The sequence below is a fragment of the Silene latifolia genome, chromosome 7 (assembly GCF_048544455.1).
Source record: "Silene latifolia isolate original U9 population chromosome 7, ASM4854445v1, whole genome shotgun sequence".
Taxonomy (NCBI): domain Eukaryota; kingdom Viridiplantae; phylum Streptophyta; class Magnoliopsida; order Caryophyllales; family Caryophyllaceae; genus Silene; species Silene latifolia.
In genome coordinates, this window is record NC_133532.1 from 120,198,321 (window position 1) to 120,214,747 (window position 16,427).

The window sequence follows — 16,427 nt, forward strand, 5'->3', positions numbered from 1 at the left end:
TGAAGTGGTGATGGACAAGGTGATGGTGCGCTGGAGCAAGCACCTGGAACGATCTCGTGAAGTTTTCGCTCGAGGAACGAGGACATGGAATTTCCAGAATGACTAGAAGCGAGTGATAAACTTGGAGGACATGATGTTAGGTAGTCTCACCCACAAGGAGTTGCACTCTATCCTTGAAGGGACGATGAATCCGATCATGGTGTGGACCAAAAAGTATCTACGAGCCGAAGCAAAGAGAAAGCCAAACCTCAATGCAGCATGGACGGCCACAGCTCACCGAGGATGTCTCACTGAAGCGTCGTTCGAGATTTTTGTGTCGCCGAAGGCGGCAACAGATTAGGTGGGAGAGAGTGTAAGGAGCCGCACATTTAGGCGCATAATCCCTGAGAATTGCGCGCATGGTCCTTTCACTTCGAGCCATTAGATTTCTAATTTGTACTCATGTATTTTCATTTCTGTTTTTAGTTTCATTTAGTACTCCAAGACTATTTTCTGCGTGTCGAATCTTGGAGTCTCGTTTTTAGTTTAAGATACGTTTTTAGGTGTTTGCAAAACGTATCGCTATTCTGCACACTCAATGTATCCTGCTATAGGAACCAAACTATCAAATAAGCCTATTTGAGAGGTGCTAGTCAATCAAAACCGTTTCTCATCTTTAAGTTTGATATTGCTCTTCTCTTACCTACTTTTATTGCTTTCGTGTGTCGGACTTTAATAATCGTGTCTAGGATTCCCGACACACCCCCCGAGTCCTAAGAAACGTGCTAGTGGGCGATCCCTCACTAGTACATGACCCTTGTTGCTGGCATTCTTGCCCTAGAGACGGATAAGGGTGCGCACCACGATCCGGTTAAAGTACCGGATCGTGACACTATGGCAAAGACATTGAAGGCCTTACTCTTACTATCGATACTATTACTGTTGTACAACATCAAGTGATTTAACACAAGCAGACTACAAATTTGTAAAGGTCGAACAAAATGACTTTTCTTAAAACAACATCAACCAATGCTAAATGCATAGCACTTTCCATATCTTTTATTTATTTTACGGAATAGTTTTTTTATAAAAGTGATTTACGAATCTCAGGTAGGTTTGATGAAAATTAATGTTGTTTCACATAAAAAATTGCACGCCAAGAAATGACACTAACTAAAGCACACAAGCACAAAAATACACAACTGGTGGTTATTAGGAGGGAGTACAAAAGTATTAATACAGTAGTAATACAGACAAAGCACCCCATCTGGAAAGAAAAACGTCTAATTATGAGTCTAACATGAACCCTTAACAACTATACAGCCTGTTCAGAGTAAGTGTTCTTATAAACAAAACTTCATTAGTCATTACACTCATAAACCCATAATCTTCCCAATAATTCTGTTCTTCTTAATTATATGCAAATTAATCAATCATTAGTTGGCTAATTACTTTATTATTCGCGAAATTTTACTATAAATATACCTCCCCATTTTTCATCTTTCACACCAAAACCAAACAAGCACAAGCTTAAAGAAAAAATAACCACACTATTCTGTTAAAGAAAAATGGAAGCATACAAATTCACATCATTTGTTCTCGCGATCTTTATGATCATCACCATATTCGCCACTTTCGGTAATGCAGTCACCGAAGATGCCAGTGCACCATCTCCAGTTATGCAGAGTGCTGGTGTCAGCATTCAAGTTTCAGGCTTGTTTGCTGTTGTTGCTTCTTTGGCAGCTTTCTTATTCTGAAATTCACTTTTTTACTTGTCATTTTCGTAGTTAATTCAGTTACTGTGTTGAGTTATTTGTTGCATGTTCATGTTATTTCCTTTAATCTGATAGTCTGTATTCTTCGGTTTCTAATCAATGAGAATTCTTTTTATTCTTACGTGTTTGAATGTATTTTCGACATCTTGGAGAAATTTGAAACAGCCATAGCTGATGAATTGTATTTTCATGACAAACATATCAGGCAGGACGTTTACAAACAGCTTGATATCCGGAATATGTAAGAAATTGAAAATAATTACCCTATCAAGTTAAGCATTTAAACCACAAACTTGATTAACATAAAGAACTACAGTAAATTACCCTATCAAGTTAAGCATTTAAATTACAGTAGCTTCCGCCAAAGTGTGAATATACAACTCTTGTTCAACATATCTAGATGCAGTCAACTTGCCCTAAGCACTATATCTTGGAAAAACATCATTACATCCTGCTCTCAGTGATCTCCTTAGCCTGCCATCAGCAAATTGATAGTCGGCAAAACGGTTAAATAGGTAATGAAACGAATCAGTGGCAAATATGCAATCTCTGTTCTATTGCTACTTTGGCTTTTCTTTGAAAAAAATTGGATTTTATGCTACAAATTCGTCAAAATATTTAAAGGGGCACCGCAGCAAGTTTATGGATCCTTCCCTGGTAGACCTAGCAAACAGGCAATTTGGATCAGGTAATCAGGTCATTTTGGGTATATCATGCACTGCAGATCAGGCCATGTCTACTTAGGGTTCAACATCATCAGGTTCAGGTCATTCAGAATACATGTCAGTTTGGGCCAGGTTGTTGCATATTGGGTGGTTATGGCCCAGGACCCCAGGTCATGTAGATTAGTCATCTAAAGCTTCAAATTATCAATACTATTAAATCGCATCACTTGCGAGTGGCTTTGGGTCAAATAATTGCGGAACAGGTTGGTATATGGTCTAAAAAAGCTTGGGCTTAGTATAAACCAATTCCAGTTTCAGAAAATGAGTTGCTCTCCTCAGGCCTAATTCAGCTCTCAAGAGTCAAATGGGATCAGTTTGCCGGTGAACTAAGTCTCAATCCAATGTCAGCATTACCTTGATTCAGCTGTTTGTACCAAGTATAAATACATTTGGCAAGATTGTGAATCTACGAGTTGGAACTCGGAAGCCATACCATCAAATGTTCACTTGACTGGTTGAAGTTTCTGATCAGAAAGTGCTACATCATGTGTACCATGTCATCTACGATCATCAGTCTGTTATCCGCATGTAATCTCTGCACAAACAATATAACTGTCATCAATCAAATGCCGTTGCCTCTAAATATGCAGAAATTAAATTTAGTTGTCAGGATACTTATTAATGAGGTCAATTTGATTTCAATGATCGCTACCTCTAGAAGAGTCATGATCTCTGGCCTTGTGTAATTATTAGCTTGTCCTGCATTCACTAAGCTGTCTATATCTGAGATGGCTATCGTATCCAAGTGGTTCGCTCTCATGTGCTGACCTAATGTACTATCAAATGCTTCAATTCTGTCAGCTCAGAAAGCAAAAGGGAACAACATAAGAAGCCAATTTCATTAAGAAACGCAGTAAATAAAGAGTACGGGCAGTTGAAATGCACACCTCTCAGGGGATAAGCTGATTCCTGAATTTGCAGGAGTCTCGTCTTCTTCCATAGCTTCAGTTGCTCCACTAATTGAACAAAAGGTCAAACACTCAGAATATTGTACCAGAAATCCATAAATTTGTCATTTAGCTTGAATTAACATTACTAATTCAACTGAAAGATATAGGGAGTAGATTTTTTGCGAGCGTGAAAGGAGGCAAAAGGCCAGCACAATCGAGATGTTGTACCAAGATAGGGCAGAGAAACAAATGAAAGACATGAAGGATATCCTGACTAATGTCTAGAGCACAGAGAAGAAGACAAGCCTAGTGCCTTAAAAGGCTCCAGAGCATTGCGAACTGTGGGGGTGGTAGCTTCGCCCATGTGTAGACCACATAGAAGGTGTTCCTAGTAATAACTCCCAATGAAAATTGCTTCATAAATTGAATCGACTGACTGCAACTTCACTATTCCAAAAGCTTACGCAATTTAGTGAGCCGTTTTGCTTGATTTCATCATATTTCAAAAACAGAAAATAAGAAAGTGGAACTAAATTCCTGACTAATGCATTCAGTAAACCAAACTGTAAATGTCCATCAGTACAAGATGAGAAGAGAAACACATTAAAAATATGAATATTTTTGGCATACCCTTCTGTGGCTGTTCCATCGCCAGCTGAGCTATTGTTGTCACGACGAGTGCGGCGTGCACGTTCACTGTTGGTGCTGTCATTCTCAGCTTTGCGTTTCCTCTCATTTTCTTTTTCCCTTTCTTGCTCACGTTCTTCCATATCGGTCAACTCCTTATGATATATGGCAAAGTTCAAAACTTTCAGAGCCGCGTCAACATCAGACTTTGACACCTGTTAAATTAAACTAATATTAACATTATATTCAATCATAATCGATTAATCGACAACAAAAATTAGACTCTTACAGACAATTTTGTTCTGAGAATTTAGCAGGAGAATATAGATACGTTGTTTCTTTATGCCAATAAACTCCATCTTTAAACCAATTTATGCGTTACTTGTGAATAATCAATAACAGATCTTAATCAAACCATTTATGCTTTTCGAAGGCAAAAAAACAATATTAGTTCACTGTTGCAGAATGCAGATAACAGACTCAAGAAATCAGCAATCCAATCTTCCCAAGTGTGAATGGACAGTGACATATACTATTAATCAATTTAGACTCCCTAAAACCATTCCAGTATAAAACATGCACAAGGACAGAATTTCGTTCCGAGAATTTAGCAGGAGAACCTAAATACATTGTTTCTTTATGCCAATAATCTCCATCTTTTAATCAATTTATGCGTTACTACTTGTGAATAATCAATAACAAATCTAATCAAATCAGTTATGCCTTTTGAAGGCAAATAACAACATTAGTTCACTGTTGCAGATATCAGACTCAAGAAATCAGCAATCCAATCTTCCCAAGTCTGAATGGACAGTGACATATACTTAATCAATTTAGACTCCCCTAAAACCGTTCCACTATAAAATACAGCTCTGTGGTGAGTGCAATAATCATATTATCCAACAATCATCCCTTCAGAAGGCATTACAAAAAAATGTGGCTATAAAACAGCTAATAACAATATCACCTCTTCAGTCTGCTGAAGTTTGGAAACTAATCACAAAGCATATGGCAAAAGAGCTTATTAAAAACTGAAAAGGACATAACAAAACAAAAGAGACTGGAAGGAGACGGTTGTAGTAAGTTACCGTTCTGCTCAGCTTCAGCTTGGCATGTGCAGTAGACAGTCGTATGATTGTTTCTAATGTTCTAGCAGTAATAGGAAGAGTGCCACCCCCACCCCCAACCTACAGAAGTAAATAGTGTAAGATAAATAAGCTGAGTTCATTCTAATATAATTGAACTCTGTTAAGTATGCAATATGCATATACCTTCGCGTTTGAGTTGGCATTCCTTAGTTCTGCATATGCATTTGCAATTTGCTCCGATGCCTGCACTCATAGTTTAGAATCAGAAAAGAAAAAATTAATTCAGTGGTCTGTATTGTGATTCAAACAGATACCTTTACACGAGACGGTCTCACATATCTGACAAACCTAAATCCTACTGAATTCCTTATATAGTTATAGGGTAAACGGGTTGGTCTCAAACATCAAATCGCCTCATGTAAGTTTTTGAGTGATAGAGGGGCGTAAATTGTAGAAGAAAAAAGTGAGTACCTCATCACTCAGCTCGGGCTGAACTCTGTGCTTTGCGTAATGAATGTACTTCTTAAGAAAATTGATCGTAAGCGTATCTTGCTTCCTACCCTTGTGAACCTTCTTGCCATGAAGCTTCCTGTTGAACTTGACAAAGACAGACGAACCGGCATCCATCTCTTCTTCTCTTCCGTAACTCCCATCAAGTATTCCATAACCTGAAATATATTACTCCTTTTGAGCAAGTCTTAACTATGTTAAGTGGAATAAAGAGGTCAAATGAGTTTTCAGATTGTCAAATGCAAGGCGCACTGAAGAAAGAATAAATACCTCCATCTAGTGCAGAACGATACTGATGCATACGCAAGACATGCTCAGATATATGACCATCAATCTCAGGATCCATTTGATCCAACACAATGAACAAGAGATCAAACCGAGAAAGCAAGGAATCTGGCAAACCGATATTCTTTGTTGGTGTCAATGATCGATCATACTGTAATAAGGAATAAAGCCATCAAAATCATGCTTAGTAAGGAAGGGAAAGTAGATGGAAGCCAAAATAAAAGCATCCATAAGACAAATTGGCAGCTCAATAATTAAGTGTCAGATTAGAAATTTCCGTTTCCATTATCCTGTTTAAAGCTATTTTTTATACAAAGTTTACGTAGATTTTAAATGTTTCAGGAAAGTGCACAAAAATTTTAAAAATTTCCTGTGTCAGGGGACACAAATTCATGTATATGTATCCGTCTTTGGCTTGACTTACAGTTCCATAGATGGGATTTGCAGCTGCAACAACACTGCATCGAGCATTCAGAGACGCATGGATACCAGCCTTGGCAATGGTCACTGTTTGCTGCTCCATTACTTCATGTATAGCAACACGATCCTGATCATTCATCTTGTCGAATTCATCAATGCATATGACACCACGGTCAGCAAGAACCATAGCGCCAGCTTCCAGCCTTCTTTCACCTGATAACACGGAAAAAGTTTAGCCTAATTGCAATCAATCAAGAAAGCAATAGCCCATAGGGGAATTACAAAGGGTAGTACCTGTCTCTTGATCCGAAGTTACTGCTGCTGTCAGACCAACACCAGAAGATCCCCGGCCTGTAGTTGAAATGGCCAAGGGAGCAATGTTCATGATTGCTCGAAGCAGTTGAGATTTGGCAACAGAAGGATCACCAACCATCATCATGTTAATGTCACTGAAAATAGTTATCTCTAATATTAGGCAAACTAGCATGATACACAAGGATATGAAAACAATACTAAAACTTATATGACTCATTTGATAACGAAAATGATGACTTGGTTGCAACTTGCAAGCATACAACCATGTCACAGCAGACTCACTGAAGACATCATATAAAGGTGAAAAGATGAAATAAAGAAGAAAACAATAGAGCATAAGAGTTGGACATGACAGAATCCCACCCTCTTAAGTGTGTCCCATTCTTCAGATTCTTCTCAATTCCACCAAGCATAAGTAAAATAACTGCCTTCTTGATCCACAGGTGTCCATATATAGAAGGTGCAAGGGAATTTGCAAGTAGGTCGAATGTATCCTCTCTTTCAGCCATCTTCTTGATGTTTTTTAGGTCTTCAGTGGCATAAATTGGTGCATTTGCCTCTTTATTGAGCAGGGTCACATTATTAGCTATTAGGACCGTCCTATAAAATAAAATTACGCATATTAACATATTTTACCCAAAGGATATTATATGACGTAAAGTTAAAGCAGAATAAGAAGAGACACGAATGAACCAAACCTGAATACTCCATTCACACTGCCACTACTTTTACCAGGAAGAGCTTTGTAGATCCCAACTATGGCAACACGATCCCCAGGTTTGCAAGCGTCCACCAAATCATCTTCAACTATGACATCTATGGTTCTTGGAAGCTGACCAGGGGCTGATTTTTCTGGCACTTCTTGCATAGATAAGGTTTGATGATCTTTGTATTTGCACAAACCATATTCTGTCACGAGCAGGTTTCCATTTTCATCCTGGATTTGTGCTTACATAGTGAACAACAGTCCATGACTTACTACGATAGAAAACACCATACAAAGCAAACTAAGCTCACCCTTGTCGGATATACAGATCCCGTAGGCAAGCCTGTTGTGGACGTGATATCCCGGTATTCACGAGACATGAATTTGCCACTAGAGGGACAAAAATGGACACTTTTCACAACCTTTGGTCTCACAAGAGAACCTGAAGACAAAGCAAAATTTAGGTGGCAGTGTGGCACAAAAGTTCAGCAGTATCATACAACAACAACAACATCAGAGCCTTAATCCCAAAATGATTTGGGGTCGGCTGACATGAATCATCCTTTCGAACCGACCATGGGTGAACGCACGCCTCAAAAAGCGAATAAAAAAGGGAAGATAAAAAACAAAAGGGAGAACGAAAATGTAATGGAAAGTTAAGGTGAACTTAGGGGTTTTAAAATCGAATTCCGTCTTTCTTTTATAAAAACTTAAAATTTAAATCGAGAGAAAAGGTTAAAACGATTTTTAAAAACCGAAATAGAGTTAAGGATCCGGAATGAATCAGGTAAAATCTATAAGAAAGTGGTTGTCGAAAAAGTGTGTAATAAAGGAGAGAAAAACAAATAAATTAATTTCTTTAAATTAAATAAATAAAAAACACTAAATCTGTCAAAAAACATCAAATACTAAAAATCCACATGTATCCTTTCCCTCCATTGTGCCCTCTCCGTCACCATACTCTCCTCAAGCCCCAGAACTCTCATATCGTGCTCTATCACTCTCAACCATGTCTGTCTCGGTCTTCCTCTGCCTCTAGGGACCTTTTCTGTTCTCCAAGTCTTCAGCAGTATCATGTTAAACTAAAATTATTCTAACAGGATAACATTAATTTCTTGTTCACAATCAGGCAAGTAAAAACAATGATAAACGCCCATGAGCTTTGTGCAATGATAAATCAAAAAAATTCAATAAGCAACTCCAAATGTCCATGAAAAGTAAGGGAACGCTACTGTCTTGTATAATATACTACAAAAAAATTCTACAAGCAACATTTTAATTCTACTGGAATAAAGCAAAATGAAATGGTAAACTACTTGTGCTTCTGGTAATGTGCAAGTAGAAGCTGTTGACCCAATTCTCGCTATGGGTCATTTGGAAACAAAAGCGTAATGTTTTAAGCAATTGGTGATGTTACATACATATGACCACTTAACCCCCATTAGGCTAGAGCCTTTAAGGCACTGGCTGTTGCATAAACTAGTCAGTATATTGGCTAGGCAAGCCGCTCATCGCAAATGAGCAAAGGTTTGATAACGCACCTGCAAGGCTACAAGCCTTTTAAACCATGCAAAAGAGTCGACAACAACACATGAGCCAATTGTCATCTGCTGTCAGCCGAACTGTAAAAGCCAACCGGACAATCAAAATCATCCCCAATCTATTACTAATACTACTCAGAATGTGCGGAAACACAGCTTTACTTGTTAGTTGTTACCAACCCCATAGTCCAAGCACAAGCAGCTAGTCATCTACTTCCTAAGTACTCCATACTAACAAACCTAAAATTCCCAAAGATTTTTCAAATAATACTAAAACATCACTAACAAGCAAGCACCAAAGCCTTTAAATTAAACAACTAAACCAAAACTTCACTCAAAATCACAAACTAAAATCCAAAACATGCAAACTACAACCATGAACCACAAATGTTGAAGTCAAACAAACATACATTTGGTGACAATTCCCTCGACGCAAACCATGGAACCAATGAATTGAGATAACAAATCACGAGGCGTAACCCTTCTGGAAACAAAAGGACCATCAAATCCAACAGAAACACCTTCACCTTCCTTTAAAAATTTCGGATCAATATTCTTAGTCACCTCTGTCGCCGCATCCGCAAATGGCTGCAGATACTCACTAGGACTCCTCAGCATCCTACCAGAAACACAACATAACATTTCAGCTCAACAAAAGAACACTTCATCTTCATAAATTACGGCAAAAACTTGAGAATTTAACATCACTTTTCATCTAAAAATCACTTCATCTTAATAATTAAGCAAATTAACATCACATTCCATTGAAAAAAAATCATTTCATCTTCATAATTAGGCAAATTTAACATGATATTTCATCTCAAATAAAAAACTTACTTCATTTTCATAAATTAGGTAAATTTAACAAGACATTTCATCTAAAAAATAAATTAACTTCATCTTCATAAATTAGGTCAGAAACCGACTAATTTAACTTGACATTTCCTCTTAATAATAAAAATCAGTTCATCTTCATAAATTAGGCGAACTTAACATCCTATTTCATTTCAGAAAAATCACTTCGTCTTCATAAATTCGGCGAAAATCATACGAATTTAACATTACATGTCATCTAAAAAATTCACTTCATCTTCATAAATTAGGCCAAAAAAACTGCGAATTAACATCACTCATTTGAACTCAAATAAGTCACTTCATCTTCATAAATTAGGTAGAAAAAAACTGCGAATCAAATCGGAATTGAACTCAATTAATAAAAAAAACACTTCATCTTCATAAATTAGGGCAAAAACCTGCGAATCAAATCGGAATTGAAATCATAGAGATCAGAGAGATTGACGATGAGACGACGGCGAGTTTTGTTAGTGATCATTTTGCGAATCAATTCCATATAGATTCCATGACCTACCTGCTCAATCAATCAAAAATTAAGGAATTAGGTTACCGATTTGAAATGAAAAAGAGAGCAGAATGAGATAGCGAATGTAAGTAGCGAAGTAGAATTACGTCGTGATCGAGGAAGTCCAGGAATGTTCGCTTGTGCGCGGCGAAGGCTTCGGCGCTGATATCCATTGACGTCGGTTTTCTCAGCTGCGAGAGAAGAGAGACGGTTTTTTACTAAATCGGGGTGTCTACCGTCGATATGTGGCTGACGACCGGGGGTTTAACGAAGGATGCGGTTTTGTTATGTCGTTTTGGCGGGAAATTAATTGATTGTTTTATATTGTGCCTTTTTTTTGGCGCGAACCATGTGTTCCTTGTATAAACTACAATTATGAAAAATTCTACGATATAGCTTGGTATATAAAATTGTTTTTTTTTTTTTTTTTTTTTGTTGACTGAAGATCCCCTACCGACAAGCGGTTAATCTCTCTGCAGATCTTGAAGGCAATTTAATGGGTTGACCCCTCCCAAGTTTGGCTTTTTCATTCGCAAGAGTCAGGAATCGAACCCCTGACCACTTGTTTAAGAGATGAGAGCCCTTACCACTCACACCAGCCAACTTTGGTGGAATAAAATTGTTGTACACTGTATTCAATGAAAATTTTTAATTTTAATTTTAGATAGATTTTCATTTATTATTTGTGGAGGGGTGGGTTAATTATCTTATTCTTATTGATTAGGGTGCACGATAACATGATACACTCTAAACTCGAAAATTTTTCCTACAATTATAGACAAGTTGATAAGTTAATCGAACTGATTCGGTCTGAAACCACTACTCCTGGTTAGTCTTAGCCTTTTTACCAAATAGCCGCCCAGGGTTCATGCCCCAATTTCATGATAAGAACGGATGGAGCTTTTTTTTCGATTGTCATATCAAATTTGTGCTCCGTAGCTTATAATGAGTTATCTATGAATAAAACTTAACCTAAAAGTGTAAAACCAACCCGACTCCTACATTGTTCATCGATTTAGGACCCGTGAATTAATATTACATATTGTACTCCACTTAATGATTTTGTTTTTGTGCGTGTGACTTGATTAGAGCTCAAATTGATAGATAATCTATAAATTCCACTATAAGGTATAAACCTTTGAAGGTCAGTCATACAGAGTGCACAAAAAAGAATGTGATCAGATGAATGAAACTTTCTACATCTATATACTACGGAGTACAATGTAATTCAATGTAATTCACTATTATTCTCTATACGAAAATGGGTCTACATTTTAAAAATGTTCGATTTCTGTCTGCCTCATTTCAAAGATCGGTAAATATATGCTTCCAACGGCTACACAAGGGTCACGCTAAGGCGCCCATCAACGAGAACACACCACATTTCAATCGGAAAATGATCAAGGCTTGAAAGGACAGAAGACGACGACTGAGTTGTGGCCACCGAATCCAAAAGAATTTGAAATGGCTGCACCATCACAATAAAAAAACTATTATAAGCAATGCAATAAGAAACTATTAGGCAAATTGAGAGTATGACTCTTGTCACTGGGTACACTACAAAAGCTCATAATCTTACCAACATTCACTTCATGTTGTTGCTTCTTATTAGGAACTGTGTCAAATTCAACTGCCGGCTCTTTGTTCTACAGTTGCATAGGAACAGACGAAAGGAGAAATTAGAGCTCTGCATTCAGACAGTATCAGCGAGGAGAACATTCGTAGTTCTCGACTATGATGGAATACTGCGAAATGACTCACTAAGCCAACTGTATTTTGAATTCATTCAGGGCCCCTTATCCGCCCAATTGCAAATCTCGACAAATATATCACCACAGGGAACAAACTCTCGGCAAAGTTTAACAAAAACAAGTTTCGTTTAGTTGAAGTACTTACAAATTGGTTTATGGTCGGATGCACCCAGCCAGTCGTACAAGCTTTTATTGTCGCAATTGCTTCCAGTCCTCCAGCAGCCCCAAGGCAATGCCCTATCATAGACTACAAAGCGTATGAAATTAAGGAATCTTATTTTTTTAAACGAGGGAAGAATCAGAACATCAAACTTTGGCTTAAACAGTGATGGCATAATACCTTGGTTCCATTCAACTTGATACCAGACGTGTTTTTGAAGACTTTTTTGATGGCGTTTACCTCAGCCAAGTCTCCAAGAATCGTGGAAGTGGCATGAGCGTTTATGTAATTGACCTGAACAAAAGGTGTTAAAGGATGGTTAGCGTCTTACTGTCAGAGACATCACTCGAAATCACATTGCAAACTAATGTTACGCTTTGAAGACGTGTCCCTATGTCCGTATCCTTATTTCAGGATAGGTTCACCATACCCCAGAATTGAAGGCATGACGTGTCTGACCCTTGAATATGTTCCCGCGTCAAACAGTTCATAACCGAGTCTGAGTAACATAGATTCTGGCGCAAGACTAGTGGACTACAGTGACTAGGACAAGATAATTTTTTCAACATTTAGATAACATTCCACGTGGTAGCGAAAGAGACATGGTTCCTTAAGAGAGTTGGAAGCCTTACAGAAAGAAATACAGACCGACATTCCTTACAATTTGCCTTGAGTTTCGTAACATACAATGAAAAACAGTCTTTACAGGAAATAAAGAGAGATGCCCTTGTCATCAACATAAGTTAGCATGCATACCTCTTCTGGTGATACGCCAGCATCTTGCAAGCTCTTCACTATGCATGCAGAAACACCAAGTCCATCACTCCTCGGATCAGTCATGTGATAAGCGTCACAATTGACTGCACCTCCCAAGTACTCAGCAATCACGGGTGCACCTCTTTTCATAGCATGCTCCAAGCTTTCCATTACCTAAATATCAAAGATATGGTTATTAACTGCATAAGAAAACATCAAGAAACAAAATACTCCAGTATTCCTCTGAGATTACTAGTGACAAAGAGAGAAGCTACTCTAACAGTCTAGGTATCCAAGTAGTACGACAATTCCATCAGAAAAATTGCGACAAGAATAAATTTTGCAACCACGGAATACAAAAACATCAAAATTTGCATACGCCGGTAAGCACTAGGCGACTTCTTTTGGAGTATTCACCATATGACAAGAAAATACTCTGTAACACAGACCGTGAGTCCTAAATACAGCGGGGATAGTGAAACTGATTAATGACAAGCAATTATAGATTCTGGATTACTAGAAGAAACAAATCAAAAAAACGTCGTCTTACCAATAAACCAGCTCCTTCTCCCATGACAAAACCATCTCTATCTTTGTCCCATGGCCTTGAAGCTGTCTGAGGATCATCATTTCTCTGCGACAATGCTCTACAAGCAACAAAACCCCCCAATCCAATAGGAATAACCGGAGCTTCTGTTCCACCAGCAACCATCACATCAGCTTCTCCACGACGAATGTGATTTGCAGCAGCAAAAAAGCAGTAATTTGAGGTGGCACAAGCAGTCGAGATAGAATAGTTTGGACCCATTAAGCCAAGTTCAATGGCAAGTAACGCGGAAGCCATGTTTGTAATGGAATAAGGAATGAAAAAGGGAGAAATTCTCCTGTGTCCTTTGTCAATCAAAGCTTCAACCGCGTCAGAATAGGCCGTCATCCCACCCATCCCAGTTCCCACAAGCACTCCTGTTCTTTTTATGTCCACCTGCAAGTTTATATAAACTATTGTATTGCGGAACATGATTAAGACCCAGGGAGGGTAACAACTAACAAAGTAATCATAATCACTATCTAGTAATAAAAAACGATCAGCCTGTCTTGTTTCGAGTTTCTTGTAAACCTTAACATGCAAATAAAACTTGAGATATAAAATTTCACTGGCACATATAGAGAATCACAATTCTTGTTTCAGACGGACACTTTTCGTTATATTTTTCAGACGGACATATGTGACCATTTTATAGCTAAATGTAACCACAATGGTTTAGGCAGTGTTACAGCTTATGGTAACTGGTTTTTCAATGGTCACGTTTAACTGTAAAATGGTTACAAAATCCCGTCTTATTATTTCAGACCAAAAAGGCCCGTCTGAAGCAAGACTGTCTAAGAATCACAAATTCATCTGTTAAGCTGGCCGGGGCCGGGGCACATGTCCAAGTATAGGTTAAATTTTCAGGGAATGAGATTATCCCTACTAGCCCTTTAGTCCGACTGGAGCGAGGGGGGGGGGGCTAGCAGAGGTGGTCGCCCCCACTAGGCGTTTGAAAATTTCGAAATTTTTAGTTAAAATTTTCAATTTTTTTCGAGGTCTCCTTACAATATTACCCTTTCGCCCCAAGCTTAAAATCCTGGCTCCGCCTGTACTCAGGGTATCGATTATCCAACAACACTAAAAGTCTAAAACTACACTATAACTGGGAGAGACGGTCTTTCAATAAGTAAATTAAATACTGTAGTAAATTAATTAAAATTAACCTTTGAGTGAATATCACCACCAAGATGAGCATTCTCAAGAGCTTTTTTACCAGCAACAAGACAATACCTCAAACAATCATCAAGTCTCCTATCATTCTTCCCATCAATATACCCTTCTGAACTAAAATTACGTATTTGCCCCGCGAATCGGGTAGGAAACTTAGACGCATCAAACTTATCAATAGGGATAATTCCGGAAACCCCTTCAAGTAATTTCTCATAGAACACATCCGGGTCATTTCCGAAAACCGAAACCAATCCCATACCCGTAACTACTACCCGTCTTTTCGGGTCTGTTTCTCGCTTTGGCGCGGTGGTTTTAACCGCTCCAGCTCGGGGACTGACCCAGCGTTTTCCGGGTCGGACCCGGGTGTGACTCGTTTTACGACGGATGGTGGTCACCGGAGTTGGCCGGATTGACGGTGAGGTTAAGGTGGGCATTGCGGTGGAGAGAGAAAGTCACGGTGGAGGTTTTTTAGAGAGAGAAAGTGGAGCTGAAAATGGTGGAGGGAAATTCTGTGGAAATTTGTGGGGTTTAGTGATGTATATATAGTGTTTGGGGGAATGGAGTGAAGTGACTAAAGTGAGGTTGTCAAATCGATTACTCAATGTTGTCGATGGTGGACACCGTGAAATTTAAAATCAAGTTTATACAAATGAGACAAACAATAAAAAATCGTATCTTATTATAAAATGGGTTACCGTGTTACACAACAATTATTTAAAATTAAAACGGGTAAATAACACTTTATTTGGATAAATGGAAGAAAAGTTTTTTTTTTCCAGTCTTTTAATTATTCTGTTTTTGTCACATTTATCATATTTGACCTGTTATAATCCAAAATGTATGTCTGAGTCAAACAATTTTTTGTGGATTAATTATTGCAAGAATTAAAAAAATACAACGTTAGGAGTAGGGCTGGTCGAACATTCGGGTATAGCCGGAGAGGTCTAACCCAAGTAGAGAGAAATGGATCCGAAATAGGCTGGGGGTGGGGGAAACACGGGTCGGGCCGAGCGTGGTGGAGGTATGCCCGGTACAAGCTCGGGGTAGGGCGTAGGGTCAAGGGGTGGGTTGAGGGCGGGTCAGATGGGATTTGCTCGACCAGGGCCAACCCTTATTTTTAACGAGTCAGGACGAGCCGGTTACGAATCTGGCGGCCCCGTTGAAAATCGACCCGATGGACGGGTCAGTTCCGGGTGGGCCGGGACGGGCCTGAGGTTTGAACACACCTGATTAGGAGTAATGTGGGACCCCATGAGAAAAATGTGCGTAAATGTTGGGAGGAAGGGTTTAATGAATGTTTAAACTAATTTGTTGGTTTTTTGGTTTTTTTAGTTGACAAATATGGAATAATTAATTGATAGGAATTGCTTAATGAATTGAAATTGAATTTGTTATTTGTTTTTGGAATGAGAGTATGGAGGTTGAATTGTCCAAGTTTATGGCATGGTTTAAGGTAAATGAAATATGGCATAGTCATTAAATAAAGGAAGTGATCCTTATTTTTATGAAGATGATAACTAGTGTTTAGTTAGTTTTGTTTACTTGTATAAAATTGTTAATTACAGAGTATAGAATAAGATTCATAGTTTTACGACTTAAGAGAGTCATTACACAAATAGACATTGTTGCACAAGTTTGGGTCATTAAACAAAGACGGGAAGACCCCCTCAGGCTATTAAGAATTTTGAAATTTAGTTATTCTTTACGTCGTCTTCCTTGTAGTTGGAGTTCTTGGTTTACAAGCTCCCGCTATTCTTTAAAAGCTACCGTGTGTATTTAT

General features: G+C 38.4%; 2 protein-coding genes across 2 annotated transcripts; both read right to left on the reverse strand.

The window, feature by feature from the left end:
• Positions 1-1,905: 1,905 nt before the first annotated feature.
• LOC141592771 (DNA replication licensing factor MCM3 homolog 2-like) lies at positions 1,906-10,478 on the reverse strand. Its single transcript, XM_074413585.1, has 17 exons — positions 10,329-10,478; positions 10,115-10,230; positions 9,272-9,480; positions 7,632-7,762; positions 7,313-7,551; positions 6,978-7,214; positions 6,594-6,748; positions 6,304-6,512; positions 5,865-6,030; positions 5,556-5,752; positions 5,268-5,327; positions 5,085-5,183; positions 4,000-4,211; positions 3,367-3,435; positions 3,132-3,273; positions 2,913-3,014; positions 1,906-2,228 (listed from the first exon to the last, which is right to left on the reverse strand). The coding sequence occupies exons 1-16, from the start codon at positions 10,392-10,394 to the stop codon at positions 2,958-2,960; spliced, it is 2,364 nt and encodes a 787-aa protein (XP_074269686.1). The 5' UTR covers positions 10,395-10,478; the 3' UTR covers positions 1,906-2,228; positions 2,913-2,957.
• Positions 10,479-11,306: 828 nt separating this feature from the next.
• On the reverse strand, positions 11,307-15,990 carry LOC141592772 (3-oxoacyl-[acyl-carrier-protein] synthase I, chloroplastic-like). Its single transcript, XM_074413586.1, has 7 exons — positions 14,641-15,990; positions 13,439-13,870; positions 12,889-13,062; positions 12,313-12,426; positions 12,118-12,219; positions 11,801-11,867; positions 11,307-11,689 (listed from the first exon to the last, which is right to left on the reverse strand). The coding sequence occupies exons 1-7, from the start codon at positions 15,079-15,081 to the stop codon at positions 11,622-11,624; spliced, it is 1,398 nt and encodes a 465-aa protein (XP_074269687.1). The 5' UTR covers positions 15,082-15,990; the 3' UTR covers positions 11,307-11,621.
• Between the last annotated feature and the right edge of the window lie 437 nt (positions 15,991-16,427).

Excerpts from the sequence above, each read along its gene's own strand:
- LOC141592771 (XM_074413585.1), bottom strand. The coding sequence starts at position 10,394 with ATGGATATCAGCGCCGAAGCCTTCGCCGCGCACAAGCGAACATTCCTG. Across the intron at positions 5,184-5,267 it reads ATGCCAACTCAAACGCGAAG|GTTGGGGGTGGGGGTGGCAC; the intron begins GTATATGCATAT and ends TTACTTCTGTAG. Across the intron at positions 4,212-5,084 it reads AGCTGAAGCTGAGCAGAACG|GTGTCAAAGTCTGATGTTGA; the intron begins GTAACTTACTAC and ends TTAATTTAACAG.
- LOC141592772 (XM_074413586.1), bottom strand. The coding sequence starts at position 15,081 with ATGCCCACCTTAACCTCACCGTCAATCCGGCCAACTCCGGTGACCACC. Across the intron at positions 13,063-13,438 it reads GAGAAGGAGCTGGTTTATTG|GTAATGGAAAGCTTGGAGCA; the intron begins GTAAGACGACGT and ends TTTGATATTTAG. Across the intron at positions 12,427-12,888 it reads CTGGCGTATCACCAGAAGAG|GTCAATTACATAAACGCTCA; the intron begins GTATGCATGCTA and ends CCTTTTGTTCAG.